This window comes from Pelodiscus sinensis, chromosome 21 (assembly GCF_052426305.1).
Source record: "Pelodiscus sinensis isolate ZL-2025 chromosome 21, ASM5242630v1, whole genome shotgun sequence".
Taxonomy (NCBI): Eukaryota; Metazoa; Chordata; order Testudines; family Trionychidae; genus Pelodiscus; species Pelodiscus sinensis.
The window spans coordinates 12,153,094-12,179,063 of NC_143072.1; the positions used below are offsets into that span (position 1 = coordinate 12,153,094).

The 25,970-nt window shown below is 64.1% G+C and overlaps 1 protein-coding gene across 4 annotated transcripts in view; it reads right to left on the minus strand.

Moving 5' to 3' along the window:
* Positions 1-6,989: 6,989 nt before the first annotated feature.
* LOC102447046 (septin-4-like) overlaps positions 6,990-25,970 on the minus strand; it is a 57,979-nt gene continuing 38,998 nt past the window's right edge. For 2 of the 4 annotated variants that reach the window (XM_089772056.1, XM_089772055.1), the window contains 7 exons: positions 19,185-19,319; positions 18,698-18,815; positions 17,470-17,571; positions 16,984-17,080; positions 16,573-16,735; positions 8,064-8,163; positions 6,990-7,228 (listed from right to left, as the gene is read on the minus strand). In XM_089772056.1, coding sequence (XP_089628182.1) covers positions 7,169-7,228; positions 8,064-8,163; positions 16,573-16,735; positions 16,984-17,080; positions 17,470-17,571; positions 18,698-18,815; positions 19,185-19,319 — 775 coding nt within the window. In that variant the 3' untranslated portion in view covers positions 6,990-7,168. Of the gene's footprint in view, positions 7,229-8,063; positions 8,164-10,753; positions 12,995-16,572; positions 16,736-16,983; positions 17,081-17,469; positions 17,572-18,697; positions 18,816-19,184; positions 19,320-25,970 lie in introns of all 4 variants that reach the window. The other 2 variants (XR_016347637.1, XR_016347636.1) reach the window with 2 other exon arrangements.

The window sequence follows — 25,970 nt, forward strand, 5'->3', positions numbered from 1 at the left end:
GCCGGGTTCTCCCCGACTGAGCCAGGGTGCAGACGGGGGAGGCCCCCCTGGGCTTGCTGAGAGAGTTGTGGGAGGGGGAGGCCTCCCCGGATGGAGTGTTGGGGGTGGGAAATGTCCTGGCTTTCCGGGAAAGGCTCGCTGAGCTCATGGGCCTGGCCAGAGAGACCCTGGGAAGAGCCCCAGGGAAACGGAAGGGCTGGTGCGACCACAGAGAAGGGGCCCGTGCCGGCGCCCCAAAGTCGTCCAGCAGCCGAACAGGGGGGAGGCGGCTCCTGCAGGGCAGCGCGTGTCAGGCCCAAGCCCAGGGGAGCGGGAGGCGGTGCTGTACCCGGCAGGGGGCCCGACCTTCCCCAAGCCACCAGTTCGCTCTCGGAGGGAGGGGAGATGGGACGTGGGGGGGGTCCACTCTGGTTGGGCGTTCAGTGGCTACTGTGCGGGGCTATAGTGACCCCTACTGGCTGGTGTGTGTAGCACTGCCCCGCGGGGGGGTGTCTGGGGGCAGGCACGTAGATCATGACTAGCAACTTCACACCTGGCCAGGGGAAGGGGTGAGAACAAAGGCGGGGGGGGCTACCTGGGGGGGAGGGTTGTGTGGTTTGGAGAGGGGGGGGCTGAGCGTGGGGAAGCAGCCTAAAACCAGTGTAGGGGATTGAGGGGCCTGTGAACCCCTCCCCCCAGGGGAACTAGGGCTGTCGGCCTGTCCTGTGCCTGCGCTGGGCTGCATCTCAGAGCAGCAATGCGCCACATTTACTCTGCTGGCGGGCGGAGAGTCACGTCCAGCTGCAGCCGGGGGCGCAGGGTCGGGGGGCTCCCTGGCTCGCCGTCACACACGCACAACCCCCCTCACTGCCTCTGGGGGAGGAGGCAGGAGCTGGTGCCTGCGGGGAGGCGACTTTTAAGTCAGCTCCCTGCGCATTCTGTCTCCCACAGAGCTGCCTGCCCCCAGCGCTGCTGCTTTTGGGGGGGGGGGAGGTGTAAGAGGGGCAGGGGACTTCACTACACATGGGAAGCTGGCTGAAAAGTAACTGGTAAACATTTCAGGAGTTACACAATCATGAACATCCCTACTGGGGACATCACACAGGCGGGATCTGCCTGGCACTGGGGACATTGTGGCAGTAACTTTTACCATGGAATCTTCTGACTGGCACACCCCTTAACACACACAAGCCCCCCCACCCCTTGTGCGTGCACATGCCATGTGAGTGCACACACACACACACACACACACACACACACACCCTTTGCAAGAGCCCCCAGGAAGTCTCGTCAGCCATATTTCTCAAGAGCTTTGCGGAAGGATAAAATACTTCCACTAGAGCTGTGAGGTTTTATAAACCTAGATTCTTTCTATACTTTAATCGATGCCTTTCTGGCCATCATGCGAAGACGGGGATTTCTGTAAGAAAATAGCTAGATGAAAAAGGAACGGGAAGCACTAACCATCCCGGGCGCTCTCCTGCCCTGCGCAGGGAGAAGAGACCCTTTGGCTTTTTGGCCTACTCAGGAAAGCAGAGCACAGCACTCATGCCGTGGGACAGGTTCCTGCTTTTCTCCATGCCTCAGTCCTGTCCCCTCAGCCGGTGGCAGGACCTACAGGCCCCCTGCCCAGCACAGCTGTCCGGGAAAAAGCTGCTTGGAGCTACACTGATTACAGGGGGCGGCGGGGAGTCAGCTCCAGCTGAGCGTCCGCTCCTCCGAGTGCATCTCTGCCCACTGTGGTCCCGTCTCAACCGCCGGGGCCGAGAGGCAGACTGGCCCGTCCAGCAGCATTGCTGGCAGGACTCAGCCTGCGCTGGGGAGCGGAAAATGGTGCGGAAGCAGAATACCCCAAACAGCCAGAGTTTGGAGCCAGATACACGCCGCTGAGTGGGCTGCAAACAGAGAGGCGCTGAGGGGACCCGGGCAGGCAGCACAAGAGGCAGGGAAACTCACAGACCAGCCAGTCGTCCCGCAGCACTGGAGAGACAAAGCATCGCCGGCACCACGGGGCAGGAGGCCCAGCACGGGCTCGGAGCCAGGACGGGGCTGCTTGTGGAAAGCGGCCGCCTCCCCGAACTTCCCAGCACAGCTCAGCTGCGCCCCAATGGGAAACGAAGCCCCCAGAGGCCTAAGAAACCTGCCCTGACAGCCAATGAACGACGCCTCCACAGAACCCAGCTCGGGCTGGCGACGCGCTGAGCAGCAACCGTGCAGCCAGCCCCTGGGGGGGAAAGTTCTTGCCTTGGCCGGTTGGCCCTGCACATGCAAACTGGGCCTTGGGCTGCTCGTGTTTCCCAGGCCCTGGTGTGCGGCGCCAGTCGGACAGACTGAGGGAGGAAAGGAGACCAGCGTGGAGGGGACTTCCAGAGCACTGGCCTCTGCTCTCAGCTGGTCTGGACGGGAGGAACGGGCTGGCGCATTCCGTGGCGGCGAGGGAGGAGCGAAGGGAGGGCAGCCGCGCTAGGGCCTCTGTGCGCTACAAAGCCAGGAGGCTCTTGGTCCCAGGAGTCCGGCTGCGGCTGCGAGCAATGGCGCTGTGATCGGCGGTCGCACAGGACAGCTGCTGGTGTCACTTGGCTGGGACTCGGCTGCTTCGACGAGCCCTCTGTCTGGGAAATCCCCCGCTCCCTGAATGTCGCCTCCGTGGGCGTTTCTGAGTTCCCAGCCGCTCCCTGGGGCTGAGTCCAGTGAGGGGACCCGCGTTTCCAAGGGGCTGGTTGCAGCTGCCTCGGCGTGGACACAGGCAGCGGACGCCACATGGGCTCCTCCTGAGGGAGGACTCCACACTCTGCTAAGAGATCTGGCCCCGGGCAGCCGCTGGCAGGGCCTGCACGGGAGAGTCCCACAGGAATGAGAGGGCGCTGGTGCAGGGGAGGGAGGGGATCCCCTCCAGAGCCTGGGTCGTGCTCCACGCTGACCCGCTTCTCAGAATGGATCCAAAGTGCCTGGAACCGAAAACAGCGAATGGTCCTGCAGCGCCCCCGAGATACCGAATCACGTTGCTGGAAGCCTGAGCCGGTGAGCGAGGCAGCGGAGCTGGGTGGGACGACTCACGAGAACCAGGCTGCCCGGGAGATTTCTGGTCTTTGCTGGGCTGGAGACGCCAGGGACGACGCTCCTTCCATTGTCCGCCTCTGCTGGGGCCCAGCGCAGGCAGCCAGCGAGCAGGGCCTGGGACAGGCTGCTTCCAGTTTGGAAGGGCAGCCCCGTTACTTGTGTGAGCCAGGGCTCATCCCCAGAATGGACCGCTGGGGTAGGTCTTCAGTCTGGACCAAGGCTCACAAAGGTTTCCCATTGTGCCTGTGAGTGCAGGAACAGGAGAGCCCAGAGCGCGGCCCGTCGGGCCCGGGCCTGGCAGGTCCCTTCTCAGCTGGGGGCTGGCGAGGAGCTCACAAGGGCCCAGGGCCCAGCCAGCGAAGTGTGAATGTGGCCTAGGGCAGCATGGACCCGGCGTCCCAGGAAGCTTTGCTGGGTGGCGCCATCGCTGCTCTTTGCCCGCACTAGCTAGAGGGACAATCACGGGGCCTGCAACTCGCTGCCCTGGCTGCGTTGCCATCCCATACACCTGCTCTGCTCACGCTTTGCAGGAAGGGAGCCGGGCTCTCTCGGGACGGAACCACAGCCCCACTGGGGAGCAGTGCGGTCACATGGACACGCGCCACACTAACCAGCCACGGCCCAGGACTGCGCTGCAGCACAAGGCCTGCTCTTTGCAGGAGCCTTGTGGGAAAACGTGTGAAACTCAGCTGGTCGCACGCAGTCAGCCGGCTGTCAGCCACATGCAGACAGCTGGTCGCACGCAGTCAGCCGGCTGTCGGCCACACGCAGACAGCTGGTCGCACGCAGTCAGCCGGCTGTCACCCACACGCAGACAGCCGGTCGCACGCAGACAGCCGGCTGTCGGACACGCAGACAGCCGGTCGCACGCAGTCAGCCGGCTGTCAGCCACACGCAGACAGCCGGTTGCACGCAGACAGCCGACTGTCGGCCACACGCAGACAGCTGGTCGCACGCAGTCAGACGGCTGTCAGCCACACACAGACAGCCGGTCGCACGCAGACAGCCGGCTGTTGGCCACACGCAGACAGCTGGTCGCACACAGACAGCCGGCTGTCAGCCACACACAGACAGCCGGTTGCACGCAGACAGCCGACTGTCGGCCACACGCAGACAGCCGGTCGCACGCAGTCAGACGGCTGTCAGCCACACACAGACAGCCGGTCGCACGCAGACAGCCAGCTGTCGGCCACACGCAGACAGCTGGTCGCACGCAGTCAGATGGCTGTCAGCCACACACAGACAGCCGGTCGCACGCAGTCAGCCGGCTGTCGGCCACACGCAGACAGCTGGTCGCACGCAGTCAGCCGGCTGTCAGCCACATGCAGACAGCTGGTCGCACGCAGTCAGCCGGCTGTCGGCCACACGCAGACAGCTGGTCGCACGCAGTCAGCCGGCTGTCACCCACACGCAGACAGCCGGTCGCACGCAGACAGCCGGCTGTCGGACACGCAGACAGCCGGTCGCACGCAGTCAGCCGGCTGTCAGCCACACGCAGACAGCCGGTTGCACGCAGACAGCCGACTGTCGGCCACACGCAGACAGCTGGTCGCACGCAGTCAGACGGCTGTCAGCCACACACAGACAGCCGGTCGCACGCAGACAGCCGGCTGTTGGCCACACGCAGACAGCTGGTCGCACACAGACAGCCGGCTGTCAGCCACACACAGACAGCCGGTTGCACGCAGACAGCCGACTGTCGGCCACACGCAGACAGCCGGTCGCACGCAGTCAGACGGCTGTCAGCCACACACAGACAGCCGGTCGCACGCAGACAGCCAGCTGTCGGCCACACGCAGACAGCTGGTCGCACGCAGTCAGATGGCTGTCAGCCACACACAGACAGCCGGTCGCACGCAGTCAGCCGGCTGTCGGCCACACGCAGACAGCCGGTCGCACGCAGACAGCCAGCTGTCGGCCACACGCAGACAGCTGGTCGCACGCAGTCAGATGGCTGTCAGCCACACACAGACAGCCGGTCGCACGCAGTCAGCCGGCTGTCGGCCACACGCAGACAGCTGGTCGCACGCAGTCAGCCGGCTGTCACCCACACACAGACAGCCAGTTGACACGCAGACAGCCGGCTGTCGGCCACACGCAGACAGCTGGTCGCACGCAGTCAGACGGCTGTCAGCCACACACAGACAGCCGGTCGCACGCAGTCAGACGGCTGTCGGCCACACGCAGACAGCTGGTCGCACGCAGTCAGCCGGCTGTCACCCACACGCAGACAGCCGGTCGCACGCAGACAGCCGGAGGTCGGCCACACGCAGACAGCTGGTCGCACGCAGTCAGCCGGCTGTTGGCCACACACAGAAAGCCAGTCGCACGCAGACAGACTGCCGCCGGTCGCACGCAGACAGCCAGTCGCACGCAGACAGCCAGTCACTGGTTGCATGCAGACAGCCGGTCGCTGGCCGCACGCAGACAGCCGGTCGCTGGCCGCACGCAGACAGCCGGTCGCTGCCCGCACGCAGACAGCCGGCTGTCACCCACACGCAGACAGCCAGTCGCACGCAGACAGCCGGCTGTCGGCCACACACAGACAGCCAGTCGCACGCAGACAGCCACCAGTTGCATGCAGACAGCCGGTCGCTGGCCGCACGCAGACAGCTGGTCGCACGCAGACAGCCGGCTGTCGGCAACACACAGCCAGCCAGTTGCACGCAGACAGACAGCCGCCGGTCGCACGCAGACAGCCAGTCGCACGCAGACAGACAGCCGCCGGTCGCACGCAGACAGCCAGTCGCACGCAGACAGCCAGTCGCACGCAGACAGCCAGTCGCCGGTTGCATGCAGACAGCCGGTCGCTGGCCGCACGCAGACAGCCAGTTGCCGGTTGCATGCAGACAGCCGGTCGCTGGCCGCACGCAGACAGCTGGTCGCATGCAGACAGCCAGTCGCACTCAGACAGCCGGCTGTTGGCCACACGCAGACAGCCAGTTGCACGCAGACAGACAGCTGCTGGTCGCACGCAGACAGCCAGTCTCCGGCCGCACGCAGACAGCCGGTCTCCGGCCGCACGCAGACAGCCGGTCTCCGGCCGCACGCAGACAGCCGGTCACACGCAGACAGCCGGTCGCACGCAGACAGCCGGTCGCACGCAGACAGCCAGCCGCTGGCCACATGCAGAAAGCCGGCCACCGGTCGCACGCAGACCGCCGGTCGCACGCAGACCAGTTTTGGCCGTCCCGATACGACCCAACCTGGAGGAGGCGGGGCCAGTCACTGGCTGCCCGCAGACAGCCAGTCGAACGCAGACAACCGGCTGCTGGCCACATGCAAACAGCCAGTTGCTGGCCACACGCAGACATCCGGCCGCACACAGACAGCCGGCTGCCGGTTGCACGCAGATAGCCGGTCGCACACAGACAGCCGGCCGCCGGCCGCACGCAGACAGACAGCCACTGGCCGCACGCAGACAGTCACATGCAGACAGCCGGTCTCTGGCTGCATGTAGACAGCCGGCCGCACGCAGAGAGCCGGCCGCTGGCCGCACGCAAACAGACAGTCACATGCAGACAGCCGGTCTCTGGCTGCACCTAGACAGCCAGCCTCTGGCCGCACGCAGACAGCCGGCCGCACGCAGATAGCCGGCCGCCGGCCGCACACAGACAGCCAGTCATACGCAGACAGCCAGTCACGAGCAGACAGCCGGCCACACGCAGACAGCCGGCTGCCGGTCGCACACAGACAGCCAGCCATCGGCCACATGCAGACAGCCAGTCGTACGCAGACAGCCAGTCACAAGCAGACAGCCGGCCACACGCAGACAGCCGGCCACCACATATTCAACCTGAGGAAAACGGCTCCTTGCTGAGCCTGACTCAGACCTTGGGGAATCAGCTGCGGATGTGCAAGGTGGGGGTTGCAGGCGCCCGCCGAGGCAGCAGGCTGAGTCCAAGCCAGAGCTGGCATGGGGGGGGGGGCCAAGGGGCAGCTGCAGAAGCTCGGGCGCAGATCAGCCTTTATTTCCTGTGTGTCGCTGGAGGAAAGTGCAGCGAGAGTCCATTGCATCAGCGTAAGGCTGTGGGTGCCTTTTTGGAACTGAGCAGCAGAGCTGGCCCTGACAGCTGGGGCTTGACGTAAACATTTCTGTGAGCGGGGCAAGAGCAGGAAGGGCTGGGTGCTAGTGGGAGTCCTTCATCTGTCTCTGGATCTTCTGTAGCATCTCCTGCATCCGCCGCAACTGCAAGGGGAGAAATGCATGGGAGGGCCAGCTTCCCCCAGCCAACTGCTCTGGGGACAGAGATGCTGGCAGTGCCAGCTGGGACCGCGGTGCTGCGAGCTTCCCATGGGCAGTGCCAGCTGGGACCGCGGTGCTGCGAGCTTCCCCGGGGCAGTGCCAGCTGGGACTGCGGTGCTGTGAGCTTCCCCGGGGCACTGCCAGCTGGGACCGCGGTGCTGCGAGCTTCCCCGGGGCAGTGCCAGCTGGGACCGCGGTGCTGCGAGCTTCCCCGGGGCAGTGCCAGCTGTGCTCCCTTGGGCCTTTGGCAGGTGGGCCAGCCCCAGTGGACGTTACAGCACAGAAGACTAGTTCTCTGTCACTGTGGAGCCTGATTTGCCCGATCTCCGTCTGCCCGTGCCCAGCGAGTGTTACATGCTGCTCCGGGGTGAAATGTGACAGGGAGCCGGGGCAGGGCCAGGCCAGCATGGCTGTGCAAAGCCAGGAGTGCAGAGAAAGGGGGTCCCCGGCACACTCCAGCAGCAGGGGAGTGAGCAGAGCAGGGAGGGGGCTGGGCGCCAGGCCAGGCCTGGCTTTGGCTCGGCTCTTGCACTGAGCTGGCGGAGGGGCCGCCTGCCAGGAGTGCACCTGGGCCAGTGAGGGTGGCACGGACTCCTGGGGGCCGCCCGAAGCCCCACCCTGCGGGGAGGCTCCCCTGGCCCAGGAGGCCGTGCACAGCCGGAGAGGAAGGAGAAGGGGCCCTGGGGAGTGGAGGGGCCAGAGCCCAGCGCCGAGCGTGCTGGGGGGAGAGGGCAGTGCTGACACAGCCCTGGACAGGAGACACGGGCCCGGCCCTCACCTCTTCGTCCTTCTCCCGGATGAGTTTCTCCGTCTCCGCGTCGGGCCCGGCCGGGATCACTGGGATGGGGAAATCCGTCCCGCTCTCCCGCGTCAGCTTGCTGGGGGCAGGAGGAGAGACACAGGCAGTGAGCGGGCCTGCGGGCAGGAGGCATCGGGGCTGGGGCTGGGGCTGAGAACAGCGACCGAGCAGGAGCCTGGCGCACACGCAGAGCGAGGCCCGAGGGCGCACGAGCCCATCCCATGGCCGCCCCTTCCCGCCCCCCCGAGCCCACGCTAGGGGGGCTGGAGCGGGCCTGCGACTCCTGGGCTCATGTCGATTTGCATTGGCACCATGCAGCCAGCGGGCACGGGGGTCGCGACCCCACGGAGCGCGCAAGGCAGACTCTGCCGGGTCTGTGCTCCTGGCTTTGTAGTTTGTGGTGGGTCCACGGCCCCGCCCCACCTCAGCCTCTGAGGAGCCTGGCTGGGGAGGCTCTGGGCTTGGGAAATGCGTCCAGGTCACCACCCACATAGGGCCACTGACACCCGCAGGCCTCCAAGCCAGGCCGAGTCAGCCAGCCCACGGGGAAGGACAGAGGCAGGCGTAGCCCATGCGCTGCGGGAGCTGCCCGAGGACGGAGGCTCCTTTCCACACAGCAGGGGGGCCTTTGCAGGGACGGTGCGACTGGCCGGGCGGCACCTCCCGCACAAGCTCACCATGGGCCGAGACCTGAACCAGGCGGCTCCCACCTTTTGGGCCGGGGCAGTGAGCGGGGATCGGAAGCTGTCCAGGGAGGTTGGTAAGACGGCCTGTCCTGACTCCTAGGCACTTGGGCAGAGGTTGCTAGCGGAAGCCACGTGCGACAGCACGTCGGGGTCCCCAGATCCTGCAGCTCTGGAGCAGCAAGAACAGCTCCGCCGGCTGGTACAACGGGGGGGTTTAGAGCTTCCCCAGGGTACAGCCCAGCCCAGATGGGAGACGGGGCGCCTCGGCCCTTAGACTCCAGCCCCCTCCGTGGCCTGTCTCCTTCATGATTCCAGCCAGAAACTGCCCCTTCCTTTGTTCCATCCCTTCCCTTAGCCGGTAGGGCCAGTTCAGTCACGGTCACGGGGGCCCTCAAGGCGTCCCCCCCCCGCTGGGCCGTGCTCACAGACAGAGGCCAGTGGGGGTCACCCACAGCCGCAGCCCAAGCACAGAGACCAGCAAGGTAATGACACCACATCACACCACGGTAGCAGCATTCCCTTGCTTTACTGGACTGGACTCCTTCTACACCATAGGAGAGGCTCAAATGAAAGGTGCACCCCAAATTAAAAAACAGAGTAAGGGGATGTGGCGGCGCGTCGGGGCTCCCTGCCTCCTGCACCCCCGTAGTGGCATGAACAGACTCCGCCAGCCAGTCGAATAGAGGGGCTGTGTCTAGACTGCACCCCTTTTGTGGAAAAGGGATGCAGATTAGACACAGCGCAATTGCAATTGAAGCAGGGATTTAAATCCCCCCCGCTTCATTTGCATGAACATGGCTGCCGCTTTTTTCCGGCTCGGGGCTTTGCCGGGAAAAAGCGCCAGTCTAGACGGGATCTTTCGGAAAATAAAACCTTTTCCGGAAGATCCCTTATCCCTGATTTTAAGAGGAATAAGGGACCTTTCCGGAAAAGGTTTTATTTTCCGAAAGATCCCGTCTAGACTGGCGCTTTTTCCCGGAAAAGCCCCGAGCCGGAAAAAAGCGGCAGCCATGTTCATGCAAATGAAGCGGGGGGGATTTAAATCCCCGCTTCAATTGCAATTGCGCTGTGTCTAATCTGCATCCCTTTCCCACAAAAGGGGTGCAGTCTAGACACAGCCAGGGAGTCATCTGGTTCCAGGGCAGGCCTAGGATGCCTCAGCCCCCCTTGAGATGGGGGAGCCTAGGCCCCTAAATCCCAGCCCGTTGCCTAGGCAGCTTCCTCCATGATCCCAGACAGAAACTAAAACTGTCCCTTCCAGCCCTGCCCCCAGCCAGGGGCAGCCTCCCCTCCTCCCTTTGCTCCTCTCCCTGGGAGGTAACTGGTCGGACAGGTCACCTCCCTGTCCCATCAGCTACCCTGCTGGGCCGTGGTACAGCCAGCAGCCGGGGGGGGGGGGGTCACCCCAGCCCAGCCACCAGCCAGGTACCCCCACTATATGGCAGGGGGCCAAAAAGGTGCCACTGTGGCTAAACGCGGGAGTCAAGGAGCCAGTGAGAGGCCAGAAGGCACCTTGAGAACCGAGGTCGAATCCCACTGAGGAAAAGAGAAGGACCCTAAAGTCAGGAAGTGTCACTGGGCAGGAGGCCGAAACAGAGACCAAAAGTGAGAGAGAAGCAGGTGGCCCGGCAGAGCAGCGGGCCCAGCCGATCCAGGAGCACCAGGGAGGAGCTGCTTGAACTGGCCGTCCCTGCAGAAGATGTGACAAAGCCCCACGACTGGCCCGGGCCAAGGCCAAGCAATGAGGTTTCCGAAAACCCCATAAGGAGCAGCCAGCATCACCCAAGGGAACTCCCACCCAGGCGGCGTGACCGGTGGCCTCAACTGGGCTCTTCCCAGAGCACTGGGCGATCCCGGCAATCAGGCCGGCAAGTGTAAGCTCCCTGCCGGGCATGTGGGCTGCAACGAGAGCTCGGAACAGACGTGTCGGACACAGAGACGAACACGATTGCTGGGGAGTCCACATGGCTTGTGCAAACTCACTGATCTGCTCACTCCCTCGGGGGCACTGAGCCCTGTGGTCTGACCCCGTGTGGCTGTTCTCATGCCACGGAAAGAGACAGTGACAATCACCACGACCAGGATCCAGGATGGGGGGTTTCACAGCGCCTGTCTCCGCTGCATCCCGTGCCAGGCGAGAGTAGGAGTCTGCCCCGTGGCCCCATTCCTAGTCACAGCTGGAAGGCCAGACATGGCGTGGACGTGGCAGCCAGGCCGCAGTGGCAATGTGGCCCTTGGAGGCTGGGCAAGTGTGGCGGAGCAGCCCCGCCACTTCCGGAGATGGCCGCGGCCCGGGGGCGCCCCGAACCCGGGGAGACGCTGGTAGGGCCGGCCGGCCCGAGCGACAGGGAGAATCGGCGTCCACCCGGCCCCGCACCAAGCGTGACGTCACCAACGCGACGGAGAGACGCGGCGCCCGCAGATGATGCAGGGCGAGACGTCATCGCCCTGCGTCGGGCGGGGGATTTAAAAATAGCCGCCGCCCGCCCGGTAAGGGGAGGCGAGCGGAGGGACAGGGCAGCCCAGGAGGAGCCGTGGGAGGCCGGGTACTGGCGGCCCTGGGTGAGGTTAAACCCAGGGGGCCGAGGATAACGGAGAACGGACCGGGGAGAGAAAGAAGTGACCCAGGGCGGCGCCGCGGAACCTGTGAGCGGGGGAGTTTAGGGTTCGCAGACCCCCCCCCCATTGTGAGTGAGGACCAGTGTCCTGACTCTGGGCCCGGACCCCCTTCCTCTCCCCCTTTCCCGACTGTGTGGTCGCTGAAGCGGCGGCGTAACCCGTGCGTGGCATAGCACGGCGAGACTAGCGAGGATTACGAGATCCTTGAGCAATAGGAGGGGCGCGCCCGACAATAGTACGGTGAAAAGGGGGGGTTCCCCCCTCCCCCCTCACCTTCCGGGGCGGGGCGCCTTACAGCAAGAGTGGATTCCGACGTTCCTGGATCATCCAGGAATGCGTGAGGGCGTCTTGGGCTTACTGCATGCGACCCGAGTGAGCCCGCCAGCCGCTGAGGGAGCGTGGCTGCCCGCAAGGAGTCTGCTACAACTGAGCAGGGAAGGAACAAGTCCCTGTCAATCCGGTGGGAACTGATACTTTCACTGCAGCCGCTGCATTCAGAGCTGCCCAACCCCCCTTCTCCCTTCTCCCTTCTCGCCTGAGCAGCTAATCTGTCCTGTGCCCCCTGAGCCCACACACTGGCCACAAGCCCCCCTTGGCTCTCAGCAGCCCTGCTTCACCTCTGGACATGGCATGGCTCCAGCTGCGCAGCCAAACGAAACCCCTCGCCCGCGGCGCGTTAGCTCAGGTTCTCAAGTGCACGTTGGCACCTGCTGCTTGCTGGTTTCATGGGGGTTAGTAGCTTAGGTCCCATTGAAATCAGTTAGCACATCACTATCCCAGGGGTTCTGAGGGACTGAGTTCTAGTCCTGGTTTTGGGCTCTGACCATCCGGTGTTTGCTGAGCTCCACTTCTCGGTGGCCGGAATTCCTGCTTGGCCAGTTGCCTGAAAGTTAGACAGTGTCCCCACGGCTCTGCAATGCAGGTGGCTGCGCCATGCTGGCCTCAGCAGGTAAGTGCCTGTGGCTTTCCGGAGGAGACATGGACCGTGGCCTGGCGTGGTCACTCAGGGTCACTGTCTGGAGGAGACATGGACCGTGGCCTGGCGTGGTCACAGCAGGGTCACTGTCTGGAGGAGACGTGGACCGTGGCCTGGCGTGGTCACAGCAGGGTCACTGTCTGGAGGAGACGTGGACCGTGGCCTGGCGTGGTCACAGCAGGGTCACTGTCTGGAGGAGACGTTGACCGTGGCCTGGCGTGGTCACAGCAGGGTCACTGTCTGGAGGAGACATGGACCGTGGCCTGGCGTGGTCACGCAGGGTCACTGTCTGGAGGAGACATGGACCGTGGCCTGGCGTGGTCACAGCAGGGTCACTGTCTGGAGGAGACATGGATAGGATCAAGGCAGTTTGAGACACCAAATACTTTTTATGGACTAATGCAGGGAGAACAGACACTCAGGGCCAGCTGCAGCCTGTGACAGCAAACCAGAGTAACCGCTAAGGAAAGCTGAGACCCCGATGAGGGAAGGGACCAGGGCTCCAGCAAGCCACAGTAGCTCCCAGCCAGCCGGTGTCCTTGGGAGACAGTGCTGCCTGGTGTCATCTGACGTGTGGTCACTCCAGGGAGCAGTCGCTGCAGCACAATCCCACGGTGGACGACTCTCTCCTTCCCCAGGGCGAAGCCGCAAAGCAACGTAGACGGAGAGTCGCGCTTAGATTCATCACCATGAACAAGCCACTAGAGCCGCCCCATTAGCTCCTCCCTGGGAGTCACCAAGCCCTGAGTGGGCCCGGCTGCTCTCGTTCCACGGGGGAGAAGAGAAGCAGCAGCGAGGGCCAGAGCCAGGGGGTGTAAAGCGCAGCCGCTGTCTGACTGCAAGACAGCAGAAGTTGTGGGCCGACAGCTCAGCGCCGACGGGAGAGCACTGCAGAGACATGGGCCGGGCCTGCTTTGCCCTGCCCCGAGCCCTCGGCCACCAGCTGCACGTGGGCAAAACGAGCAGAGCAGTGCACAGCAGCGAGGGGTTCCACAGGTCGCACGACCCCTCCCGGAGCACAGTCGGATCGCCCTGGAGCCGGCCTGGCCACGTTCATCACCCTCACCATTCTGGCCTGCACCCCCCAGGCCCAATTCCAGCCCACGGTCGTGTTATGCCACCATGGCGTGACGAGTATTCCAGCTCCTCCCCTCAGGTCCCCACCCTCACCGTCTTCGATCCCTGTGCCCCCTTCCCCGTCCCGCAGTCCCTGTGACCCCCATCTCCCAGTCCCCCAGTCCCTGTGCCCCCTCCCCCATCTCCCAGTCTCTGTCCCCTCCCCTGTAGTCCCTGTGTCCCCCCTCCCCCAGTCTCCCGTCCCCCAGTCCCTGTGCCCCCTCCCCCGTCTCCCAGTCCCTGTCCCCTCCCCCGTAGTCCCTGTGTCCCCCCTCCCCCAGTCTCCCGTCCCCCAGTCCCTGTGCCCCCTCCCCCGTCTCCCAGTCCCTGTCCCCTCCCCGTAGTCCCTGTGACCCCCCTCCCCCGTCTCCCAGTCCCTGTCCCCTCCCCGTAGTCCCTGTGACCGCCCTCCCCCATCTCCCAGTCCCTGTCCCCTCCCCGTAGTCCCTGTGACCCCCCTCCCCCGTCTCCCAGTCCCTGTCCCCTCCTCGAAGTCCCTGTGACCCCCCTCCCCTGTCCCCCAGTCTCTGTGCCCCCTCCCCCTCCCCGTCTCCCAGTCCCTGTCCCCTCCCCCGTAGTCCCTGTGACCCCCCTCCCCTGTCTCCCAGTCCCTGTGCCCCCTCCCCCGTCTCCCAGTCGCTGTCCCCTCCCCCGTAGTCCCTGTAACCCCCTCCCCCGTCTCCCAGTCCCTGTCCCCCGTCCCCGTCTCCCAGTCCCTGTGCCCCCTCCCCCATCTCGCAATCCTTGGGACCCCTCCCCTGTCCCGCAGTCCCTGTGACCCCCCTCCCCTGTCTCCCTGTCCCCCGTCCCCCAGTTCCTGTGCCCCCTCTCCCATCCCGCAGTCCCCGTGACCCCCTCCCCCATCTCCCAGTCCCTGTCCCCTCCCCCGTAGTCCCTGTGTCCCCCTCCCCCATCTCCCAGTCCCCCGTCCCCCAGTCCCTGTGCCCCCTCCCCCGTCTCCCAGTCCCTGTGCCCCCTCCCCCATCTCGCAATCTGTCCCCCTTCCCCCGTCTCCCAGTCCCTGTGCCCCCTCCCCATCTCGCAATCTGTCCCCCTTCCCCCGTCTCCCAGTCCCTGCGCCCCCTCCTCCGTCCCCCATGTAACCAGGACGTGGTATGTCAGTGCTGGTTTAAGTTAAGTATAGTAATGGCATAGGCCCCACGAAGAGGTTTGCTTCCCCGTGCTGTAGGATTCCACCATGCACGGCACCCTGGCTTCTTGTCTGCAGTGTAGACTAAGCTGCATAAAGGTCTATTGTGAAGTGCTGCGCAACTGTGCAACCCTTTGCCTGCACCCTCCAGCCCGCTGTTTGGGCGAGCGGAGGGGAAGTGTGAAGGGCATCGCGTGTCCAGCCAACTTGGAGATGAGCAGAGCATCCGAAGGTGAGACAACCGAGAGATCACACAGGGACGCCCCCAATAACCACCGCGGGACGCGGGAACCCCAAGATTAACGGCACTCGCGGCTCAAGGGTGCAGCACGACGCTGCAAAGCCCATCGACTCCAATGGGATCTGACAAGCATGAGAATGGGAGGCTTCGGCCAGGAACGCGGGAGGCAGACCCGCCCCGTGTGTGTGTGTCAATGCATCTACTGCTCTTCCCGCTGCACAGGCCGAACCTCTCCAGTCCAGCACCCTGGGGCCCTGAGCGCTGCCGGACCAGGGTTTGCGGAACCGCGGGAGGCTGGTGTCCAGCAGCACGGCAGCACTGCGGCAGCCAGTGGGCTCTTAGCAGACACCGAGGGCCGAGCTAGAGCGAAAGAGCAGCCCAGAACCCTGAGCGCCAGCACCGGGGGCTGCAAACAAACTTCAGGGGACTGCGGGAAACTTGGCCACCCCCCGATGAGTGGGCGCCCGGCTCACTCACATCGAGCTGGACCCTGGGTAGTGCCGGACTAGAGAGGTTCAGCCTCTACTTCCAATACGTGTGGCAGTGACCCCTCCCCTCGAAGGGTCCTGTGTGCGTCTCACAAGCATGACATGCAGCCCCCGGGCCTGCCTCCTCCCCTGGGCGCAGTCCTGTGCCCATCCTCCCCCCGCCCCAGCCCACTGTCCCTGTGCCCATCCTCCCCCCGCCCCAGCGCACTGTCCCTGTGCCCATCCTCCCCCCCCCCCCCGACCCGGCCCACTGTCCCTGTGCCCATCCTCCCCCCCCTGACCCGGCCTACTGTCCCTGTGCCCATCCTCCCCCCCCTGACCCGGCCTACTGTCCCTGTGCCCATCCTCCCCCCCCTGCCCCGGCCACCATCCCTGTGCCCATCCTCCCCCCCCGACCCGGCCTACTGTCCCTGTGCCCATCCTTCCCCCCCGGCCCACTGTCCCTGTGCCCATCCACCCCCCCGCCCCGGCCCACTGTCCCTGTGCCCATCTTCCCCCCCCCCCCCAGCCCACTGTCCCTGTGCCCATCCTTCCCCCCCAGCGCACTGTCCCTGTGCCCATCCTCTCCCCGCCCCAGCACACTGTCCCTGTGCTCATCCTCCCCCTCTGGCCCACTGTCCCTGTGCCCATCCACCCCCCCCCCGCCTCGGCCCACTGTCCCTGTGCCCATCCTCCCCCCCAGCCCACTGCCCTGTGCCCATCCTCCCCCCGCGCCGGCCCACTGTCCCTGTTCCCATCCTCCCCCCGTGCCAACCTACTGTCCCTGTGCCCATCTTCCCGCCCCCGGCCCACTGTCCCTGTGCCCATCTTCCCGCCCCCGGCCCACTGTCCCTGTGCCCATCCTCCCCCCGCCCCGGCCCACTGTCCCTGTGCCCGTCCTCCCCCCCCCCGCCCACTGTCCCTGTTCCCATCCTTCCCCCCGGCCCGACGCACTGTCCCTGTGCCCATCCTCCCCTCCCGGCCCACTGTCCCTGTGACCATCCTCCCCCCGCCCCGACCCACTGTCCCTGTGCCCATCCTCCCCCCCCGCCCCGGCCTACTGTCCCTCAGCAGTCAGGTCTTGTTCCCGCTCCCCCCACAGCTGCTGTGCCCCCCGCCCCCGTCCACCCAGCCACTGTGCCCCCTCCTCCCAGAGCCGCTGTGCCCCTCCCCCCACAGCTGCTGCGCCCCCTCCCCAGGCCCCCCTAGCCACTGTGCCCGCTCCCCCCGTACTTGCGGTTCCTCTCTTTCACCACCATGCGGGTCATGCTCTGGATGCACTGGGCCCGGTAGTTCTCGTAGTGGGTCTCGCGTGTCACGTCCTTGAGGTCCTGCATGTGGGTCCTCACCAGCATGGTGCGCAACTTGACGAAGTCGCAGTGCGCCGGGTTCTCCACTGCAGGGGAGGGGCCCGGCTCAGACGGCTGGGAGAACCGGTGGGCAGGCACATCCCCTCGTGAGGGGATGCCGAGCTGGGCAGGGCCTGCAGCAGGCCAGGCGCCATGCCCCACATCACAGGGAGGTGGGACGAATCTTAGCCCCGGAGCAGCCCCACTGAGACGGCCACGCGGTGCGCACTAGAGCCCAGAGCCGGGGCCAGAGCAGCCCGGGGGCTCCAGGCCGAAAGCCGCCCAGTCGCCATACCTTCCACGATCCCCCAGGGGTACAGCCGCCCCCGGACTCGCCTTCCCTTGGCGTCCACCACCGTGTTGCTGCCGATCACAGCGAAAGGGATGCTCTCCTGGAACAGAGCTGCAGGGTTAGCCTTGGCCCAGCAGAGGTGCTCTGGGTCTCCGGGGTCCGTGTGCACTGGCTGACTCCCCCGGGGCGCTGGGGCTGTGCCCAGGCTGCCTGAGAGCAGTCCCAGAGCCGCCGGTCGCGTTGCCCCCCCACGCTGCATTTCCACGGGTGTCAGAGCTGAGCAGCCCCTCCCGCGGCCACTGATCCATGTGCCGGCCTCCCCCACCCTGCTGCCTGCCCGTGGCCTGTAACCCTTCCAGCCCAGGGCTCCTGCGCTCTGCCACGTGAGACCTCCCAACAAAGCTGGACACAAAGCGGCCCTTCTCCGTGGGCAAAGGCGTGCCTGGCAGCACGTGCCCCAGGCCAGAGCTCAGCCAGACCCCCGCTCACCTTCAGGGCCTGGTCCTGCAGCTTGAAATCCTCGTCTTCGTCCGAGTCGCACTCGGGGAACTGGTAGATGCGGATCCCATAACGGTCAATTTCCTCTCGAATCTGGGCCGAGAAAGGAGCCCCCGAGGGACACGCTGGTGCTCAGCTCGGCCTGGCAGCGCCTCGCTGGGCTCACCTGCAGGCACCTGCTGTCTGTCCGGCCAGGTCGCGCTGAGCCACAGAGTCACACGGGCCGGTCCTCAGCGTGGCACAGAGGCCACGGTCTCCTGCCCCAGGGTCCCTCTGCTCTCCCCTCTGTCTCTCTCCACCCACTGTGCCCTTGAGGATCCTGCCACTAACTCGCCCCAGGCCAGCTCTCCTGACTCTGGGCACAAGCCGTCCTGGCTAGGGAGGGGGCACTCGTGTGCCTGGGTTTGAACCCTTGGTGCCCACAGGCCCTGGCTCCCCTGCAGGACACCGGGGGGGGGGGGGGGAGGTGGCAGAGAGGCGCTCAAAGCACCTGCTGCACTCGGACATGTACGCCAGGCAGTCAGGCAGGGCAGACGGGGCTCCTGGTGCGGACGGGGCAGGTGACACAGGGGGGCCAGGTGGGGCTCCTGGGGTGGGCGGGACTCCCAGGGTGGGCAAGGCAGGTGGGGCTCCCGGGGTGGGCGAGGCAAGTGGGGCTCCTAGTGTGGGCAGGACAGGTGGAGTGGGCAGGGCGGGCGGGGCTCCTGGGGCGGGTGGGGCTCCCGGTGTGGGTGGGGCAGGTGGGGTGGGTAGGGTTCCCAGTGTGGGTGGGGAAAGTGGGGCTCCTGGTGTGGGCAGGGCAGGTGAGATGGGTGGGGAAAATGGGGCTCCTGGTGTGGGCGGGGCAAGTGGGGTGGGCGGGGCAAGTGGGGCTTCCAGTGCGGGCGGGGAAGGCGGGGCTCCCGGTGTGAGTGGGTCAGGTGGGGTGGGCGGGACAGACAGGTTTCCCGGTGTGGGCGGGGAAAGTGGGGCTCCTGCTGCAGGCGGACAGGTGGGGTAGGCTGGGTGGGCGGGGCTCCCGGTGTGGGCGGGGCAGACGGGCCTCCTGGTGCAGGCGGACAGGTGGGGTAGGCGGGGCCCCCAGTGCAGGCACGCTCCCAGGGAGCAAACAACGGCTCTCTGGGCTGGCTGGAACGGTGCCGAGCAGAGTCCAGAGGCTGTGCTGGCTGGGGAAGGCCGAGCGGCCCATTACTGGGGCAGGGGGAGCGGAAATTCCCACCTTGCTTTTCTTGCGCTCCACCTCTGAGGGCGTCAAGGTGTCGGCTTTGGCCAGGATGGGCACAATGTTCACCCGCTGATGGAGAGCCCGCATGAACTCCACGTCCAGGGGCCGCAGGCTGCCAACAGAGAGCAGAGTCACCCCGTGGAAACCGCGGCTGCAATTCCCTAGCGACCAAGTGTTTGCCCAGCACGGCCCTGGCAGCGTCAGCCGGGACTGCAGCGTGAGCGTCCCAGTGCCGTGCCCGGCCAGTTCCTAGCTAGGACCCCGGCACTGCAAGCGGGCACCCCGGCACTGCAAGCATTCCCACAGCAGTGCCGGCCAGTGCTTGGCCGGGAGCGTCTCACCATGCTCTGCCCCCGGCCGCCAGGCCAGCAACGGCTTAAGGAGCAGCAGGTCTCGTTGGCAGGCGCAGGGCCCATGTGGAGTGCGGGGGTTCTCAGCACACCCAGGGAAGGAGGGAGGGATGGGCAGGGTGGTCCCATACCCGTGGCCGAAGGGCGATATGAAGTAGAGGCAGCAGTGCACACGGTTGTCCTGGATGTTCTTCCGATTCAGGCCGCTCTCATCCCGGAAATATTGCTCAAATTGCTGATCGATGTAATCGGCCACGGGCTTCCAGCTGGGAAGAGAGGAGACCGGCTAGAGACAGCCATGGAGCCCACACCAGGCACACTCAGGGTATGTCTACACTACAGCGCTAGTTCGAACTAACTTAGTTCAAATTAGTTAATTCGAACTAAGCTAATTCGAACTAACGCATCTAGAACTAAAAACTAGTTCGAATTAGCGTTTTGCTAATTCGAACTAGCATGTCCACATTGAGTGGACTCTGAACCGGGCTTAAGGATGGCCAGAAGCAGTGCCGGCAGGGCATAAGAGGAGGACTTAGAGCATGGAGATGCTGTCTCAGGCTAGCCGAGGGCTGCGCTTAAAGGGTCCCGACCCCCACTCCGGACAGACAGTTCTCAGGGGTGCCCCGCTTGCAAAGAAGTTCTGGCTTGGAGTGCCCTGAGTACCCACACTGTGCACATCACACCACTCGGCCATCAGCCCGGCTACACTTGCCGCAGGCTGCCATCTGGGGAGAGGGGGCAATTGGGGGGCTGCAGGAGAGCTTCCACCCCCAGAAGCCCGCAGAGCCAGCCCAGTCCTCCCCATCGGGGGCTCGTACCCCATTCCTCCCTCACCTCCTTCCACGTACCCTTCCCTAGCCCCCCTTCTTATTGATGTACAAAATAAAGATAACGTTTCTTCCAACATTGACTCTGTCTTTATTGAAAAAAACTGGGGGAGACTGGGAAAAGGAGGTGGGAGAGGGGAAGAGAAAGGCTGGGAGAAGGGAGGGCAACTAACATGATCAGGGGTTGGGAACAGGTCCCAGATGAAAAGAGGCTACAGAGACTGGGACTGTTCAGCTTAGAAAAGAGGAGACGGAGGGGGAACAGGATAGAGGTCTCTAAAAGCAGGGGTTGGGTGGAGAGGGTGCATTCAGAAAAGTTCTTCCTGAGTTCCCATAAAGAAGGACTAGAGGGCACCAAAGGAAAGGAATGGGTAGCAGGCTTCAAACTAGTAAGAGAAAGTTGTTGTTCTTCACAAAGCAAATAGTTAACCTGCGGAACTCCTTGCTGCAGGAGGCTGTGAAGGCTAGAACTGGAACAGAGTTTAAAGGGAAGTGAGATCAAGTCATGGAGGTTGGGTCCACGGAGTGGTATTAGCCAGGGGGTAGGAGTGGTGTCCCTGCCCAAGGTTTGTGGAAGGCTGGAGAGGGATGGCACGAGACAAATGGCTTGGTCACTGTATTCAGTCCATCCCCTCCAGGGTCCCTAGGGTTGGCCGCTGTCGGCAGACAGGCTACTGGGCTAGATGGACCTTTGGTCTGACCCAGGACGGCCATTGTAAGCTCAGGGCTCAGGGTCGGGGGTCTCAGTGGACCCCCTTGATTTTCATGCACACCTGCTCCTGGGTGGCCAGGCTGGCAGCTCGAACTAGCTAGTTCGAACTAGGCGTTAGTCCTCGTAAAATGAGGTTTACCTAGTTCGAACTAAGCGCTCCGTTAGTTCGAATTAAGTTCGAACTAACGGAGCGCTAGTGTAGCGCCTAGGAAAGTTAGTTCGAACTAACGTCCGTTAGTTCGAACTAACTTTGTAGTGTAGACACACCCTCAGAGCTCTAGGAATGTAACGCCAGCCGCCTGCGATCAGCCCGGCGCGCTCAGCGCACACTCTGCACTAGGCCAGCCGCCCGCGATCAGCCCAGCGCGCTCAGCGCACACTCTGCACTAGGCCAGCCACCCGTGATCAGCCTGGCACGCTCAGCGCACACTCTGCATTAGGCCAGCCGCCCGCGATCAGCCCAGCGCGCTCAGCGCACACTCTGCACTAGGCCAGCCGCCCGCGATCAGCCCGGTGCGCTCAGCGCACACTCTGCACTAGGCCAGCCGCCCGTGATCAGCCCGGCGCGCTCAGCGCACACTCTGCATTAGGCCAGCCGCCCGCGATCAGCCAAGGCACGCTCAGCGCACACTCTGCATTAGGCCAGCCGCCCGCGATCAGCCCGGTGCGCTCAGCGCACACTCTGCACTAGGCCAGCCGCCCGTGATCAACCCGGCACGCTCAGCGCACACTCTGCACTAGGCCAGCCGCCCGTGATCAACCCGGCACGCTCAGCGCACACTCTGCATTAGGCCAGCCGCCCGCGATCAGCCCGGTGCGCTCAGCGCACACTCTGCACTAGGCCAGCCGCCCGTGATCAACCCGGCACGCTCAGCGCACACTCTGCACTAGGCCAGCCGCCCGTGATCAACCCGGCACGCTCAGCGCACACTCTGCACTAGGCCAGCCGCCCGCAATCAGCCCGGCGCGCTCAGCGCACACTCTGCACTAGGCCAGCCGCCCGTGATCAACCCGGCGTGCTCAGCGCACACTCTGCACCAGCCCAGCCACCCGCGTTCAGTCCAGTGTGCTCAGCGTGCACACTGCACTAGGCCAGCCGCCCATGATCAGCCCAGCGCGCTCAGCGCACACACTGCACTAGGCCAGCCACCCGTGATCAGCCCAGCGTGCTCAGCGCACACACTGCACTAGGCCAGCCGCCCACGATCAGCCCGGCGCGCTCAGCGCACACACTGCACTAGGCCAGCTGCCCACAATCAGCCCAGCGCGCTCAGCGCACACTCTCCACTAGGCCAGCCGCCCGCGATCAGACCGGCGTGCTCAGCGCACACTCTGCATTAGGCCAGCCGCCCGCGATCAGACCGGCGTGCTCAGCGCACACTCTGCATTAGGACAGCCACCCGCGATCTGCCCAGCGTGCTCAGCGCACACTCTGCATTAGGCCAGCCGCCCGCGATCTGCCCAGCGTGCTCAGCGCACACTCTGCACCAGCCCAGCCGCCCACGATCTGCCCAGCGTGCTCAGCGCAACTCTCCACTAGGCCAGCCACCCGCGATCAGACCGGCGTGCTCAGCGCACACTCTGCATTAGGCCAGCCGCCCGCGATCAGACCGGCGCGCTCAGCGCACACTCTGCACTAGGTCAGCCGCCTGTGATCAGCCCAGCGCGCTCAGCGCACACACTGCACTAGGCCAGCCGCCCGTAATCAGCCCAGCGTGCTCCGCGCACGCTCTGCACTAGGCCAGCTGCCCGTGATCAGCCCGGCGTGCTCAGCGCACACTCTGCATTAGGCCAGCCACCCGCAATCAACCCGGCGCGCTCAGCGCACACTCTGCACCAGCCCAGCCGCCTGCGATCAGCCCGGCGCACTCAGCGCACACTCTGCACCAGCCCAGCCGCCCGCGATCAGTCCAGTGCGCTCAGTGCACACTCTGCACTAGGCCAGCCGCCTGTGATCAGCCCAAGAACTAGGCCAGCCGTCCGTGATCAGCCCAGAGCGCTCAGCGCACACTCTGCACCAGGCAAGCCACCTGCAATCAGCGCAGGATGCTCAGTGCACACTCCACACCAGGCCAGCCCCCCATAATCAAGCCAATGTGCTGTATAGTGTATGCTGAGCGCGCCAGGCTGAGGCAAGCCTAGTATAGCGTGGGCTGAGCACACCGGGTTGATTACAGGTGGTAGGCCTGGTGCAGAGTGTGCGATGAGCGCGCTGGGCTGATAATGGGCAGCTTGTCTAGTACAGCGTGTGCTGAGCGCTGGACGGATTACAGGAGGCTAGCCTATTAAGGTGTGTGCTGAGCACGCCGGGCTCATAACGGGCAGCTGGCCTGGAGCAGAGTGTGCGTTGAGCGCGCTAGTTTGATTACGGGTGCCTGGCCTGGTGCAGAGTGTGCGCTAAGCGCTCCGGGCAGATAACGGGCGGCTGGCTTAGTCCAGCGTGTGCTGAGGGTGCCCTGCTGACTACGGGCGGCTGGCCTAGTACAGCGTGTGCTGAGGGTGCCCTGCTGACTATGGGTGGCTGGTCTAGTACAAGGTGTGCTGAGGGTGCCCTGCTGACTATGGGCGGCTGGCCTAGTACAGCGTGTGCTGAGCACGCCTGGCTGATCACAGGCGGCTGGCCTAGTACAGCGTGTGCTGAGCACGCCCGTTTGATCACAGGCGGCTGGCCTAGTACAGCGTGTGCTGAGCGCGCCCGGCTGATCACAGGCGGCTGGCCTAGTACAGCGTGTGCTGAGGGTGCCCTGCTGACTACGGGCGGCTGGCCTAGTACAGCGTGTGCTGAGCGCGCCCGGCTTATCACGGGCGGCTGGCCTAGTACAGCGTGTGCTGAGGGTGCCCTGCTGACTACAGGCGGCTGGCCTAGTACAGCATGTGCTGAGGGTGCCCTGCTGACTACAGGCGGCTGGCCTAGTACAGCGTGTGCTGAGGGTGCCTAGCTGATCACAGGCGGCTGCCTAGTACAGCGTGTGCTGAGCGCGCCCGGCTGATCACGGGCGGCTGGCCTAGTACAGCGTGTGCTGAGCGCGCCCGGCTGATCACAGGCGACTGGCCTAGTACAGGGTGTGCTTAGTGGGCCCGGCCGATCACGGGCGGCTGGCCTAGTACAGCGTGTGCTGAGTGCGCCCGGCCGATCACGGGAGGCTGGCCTAGTACAGCGTGTGCTGAGCGCGCCCGGCTGATCACAGGCGGCTGGCTTAGTCCAGCGTGTGCTGAGGGTGCCTAGCTGATCACAGGCGGCTGGCCTAGTACAGGGTGTGCTGAGTGCGCCCGGTCGATCACGGGCGGCTGGCCTAGTACAGCGTGTGCTGAGTGCACCCGGCCGATCACGGGCGGCTGGCTTAGTACAGTGTGTGGTGAGGGTGCCCTGCTGACTACAGGCGGCTGGCCTAGTACAGTGCGTGCTGAGCGCGCCTGGCTGATCACAGGCAGCTGGCCTAGTACAGCGTGTGCTGAGCGCGCCCGGCTTATCACAGGCGGCTGGCCTAGTACAGCATGTACTGAGGGTGCCCGGCTGATCACGGGCGGCTGGCCTAGTACAGCGTGTGCTGAGTGCGCCCGGCCGATCACGGGCGGCTGGCCTAGTACAGCGTGTGCTGAGCACTGGCCTAGTACAGCGTGTGCTGAGGGTGCCCTGCTGACTACGGGCGGCTGGCCTAGTACAGCGTGTGCTGAGTGCGCCTGGCTGATCACAGGCGGCTGGCCTAGTACAGCGTGTGCTGAGTGCGCCCGGCCGATCACGGGCGGCTGGCCTAGTACAGCGTGTGCTGAGCACTGGCCTAGTACAGCGTGTGCTGAGGGTGCCCTGCTGACTACGGGTGGCTGGCCTAGTACAGCGTGTGCTGAGTGCGCCTGGCTGATCACAGGCGGCTGGCCTAGTACAGCGTGTGCTGAGGGTGCCCGGCCGATCACGGGTGGCTGGCCTAGTACAGCATGTGCTGAGTGCGCCCGGCCGATCACGGGCGGCTGGCCTAGTACAGCATGTGCTGAGTGCGCCCGGCCGATCACGGGCGGCTGGCCTAGTACAGCATGTGCTGAGTGCGCCCGGCCGATCACGGGTGGCTGGCCTAGTACAGCATGTGCTGAGTGCGCCCGGCCGATCACGGGCGGCTGGCTTGTGGAAGTTTCGAGTCTGGCTTTACGGCAGCTCTCTTCCTCGGCGAATGGTCTGGGTGGCCTCCAGCCTGTCACTACCTCAGGTCCCCCTCTGTAAATTGAAGATCTGCCTCCTGGGTGTTGTTTACAACTAGTAGGTTGGTTTCGTCACTTCCTTTGGTTGAAGCTCTGGCGTTTCTCTGTGCCACACGTGAGAACATAAGAACGGCCAGACGGGGTCAGGCCAAAGGTCCATCCAGCCCAGCGTCCTGTCTGCCGACAGCGGCCAATACCAGGTGCCCCAGAGGGAGTGAACTGCACAGGGAATGATCAAGCCATCTCTCTCCTGCCATCCATCTCCACCTTCTGACACACAGAGGCCAGGGACACAATTCCTTACCCAGCCTGGCTAATAGCCATTTATGGACTTAACCTACATGAATTTATCTAGTTCTCTTTTAAACCCTGTTATAGTCCTAGACTTCACAACCTCCTCAGGCAAGGAGTTCCACAGGTTGACTGTGCGCTGTGTGAAGAAAACTTTAATTTTTTTTAAACCTGCTTGGTGGCCCCTAGTCCTTATATTTTGGGAAAGAGTAAATAACTTTTCCTTATTCACTTTCTCCACACCACTCGTGATTTTATAGACCTCTATCATATCCCCCCTTAGTCTCCTCTCTTCCAAACTGAAAAGTCCCAGTCTCTTTAATCTCTCCGGGTATGTCTACACTACCCTCCTAGTTGGAACTAGCGGGGTAATGTATGCATACCGCACTTGCAAATGAAGCCCGGGATTTGAATTTCCTGGGCTTCATTTGCATAAGCGGGGCTCTGCCATTTTTAAATCCCCGCTCGTTCGAACCCCGTGCAGCGCGGCTACACGCGGCACGAACTAGGTAGTTCGAACTAGGCTTCCTATTCCGAACTACTGTAACTCCTCATTCCACGAGGAAATTCAAATCCCGGGCTTCATTTGCAAGTGCGGTATGCCTACATTACCCCGCTAGTTCGAACTAGCGGGGTAGTGTAGACATACCCTCCTGTTCCAAACCCCTCATCATTTTAGTTGCCCTTCTCTGAACCTTTTCCAGTGCCAATATAACTTTTTTGAGATGAGGAGACCACATCTGTACACAGTATTCAAGATGTGGGCGTACCATGGATTTATATAAGGACAATAAAATATTCTCTGTCTTATTCTCTATCCCTTTTTTAATGATTCCTAACATCCTGTTTGCTTTTTTGACTGCCGCTGCACACTGCATGGACGTCTTCAGAGAACT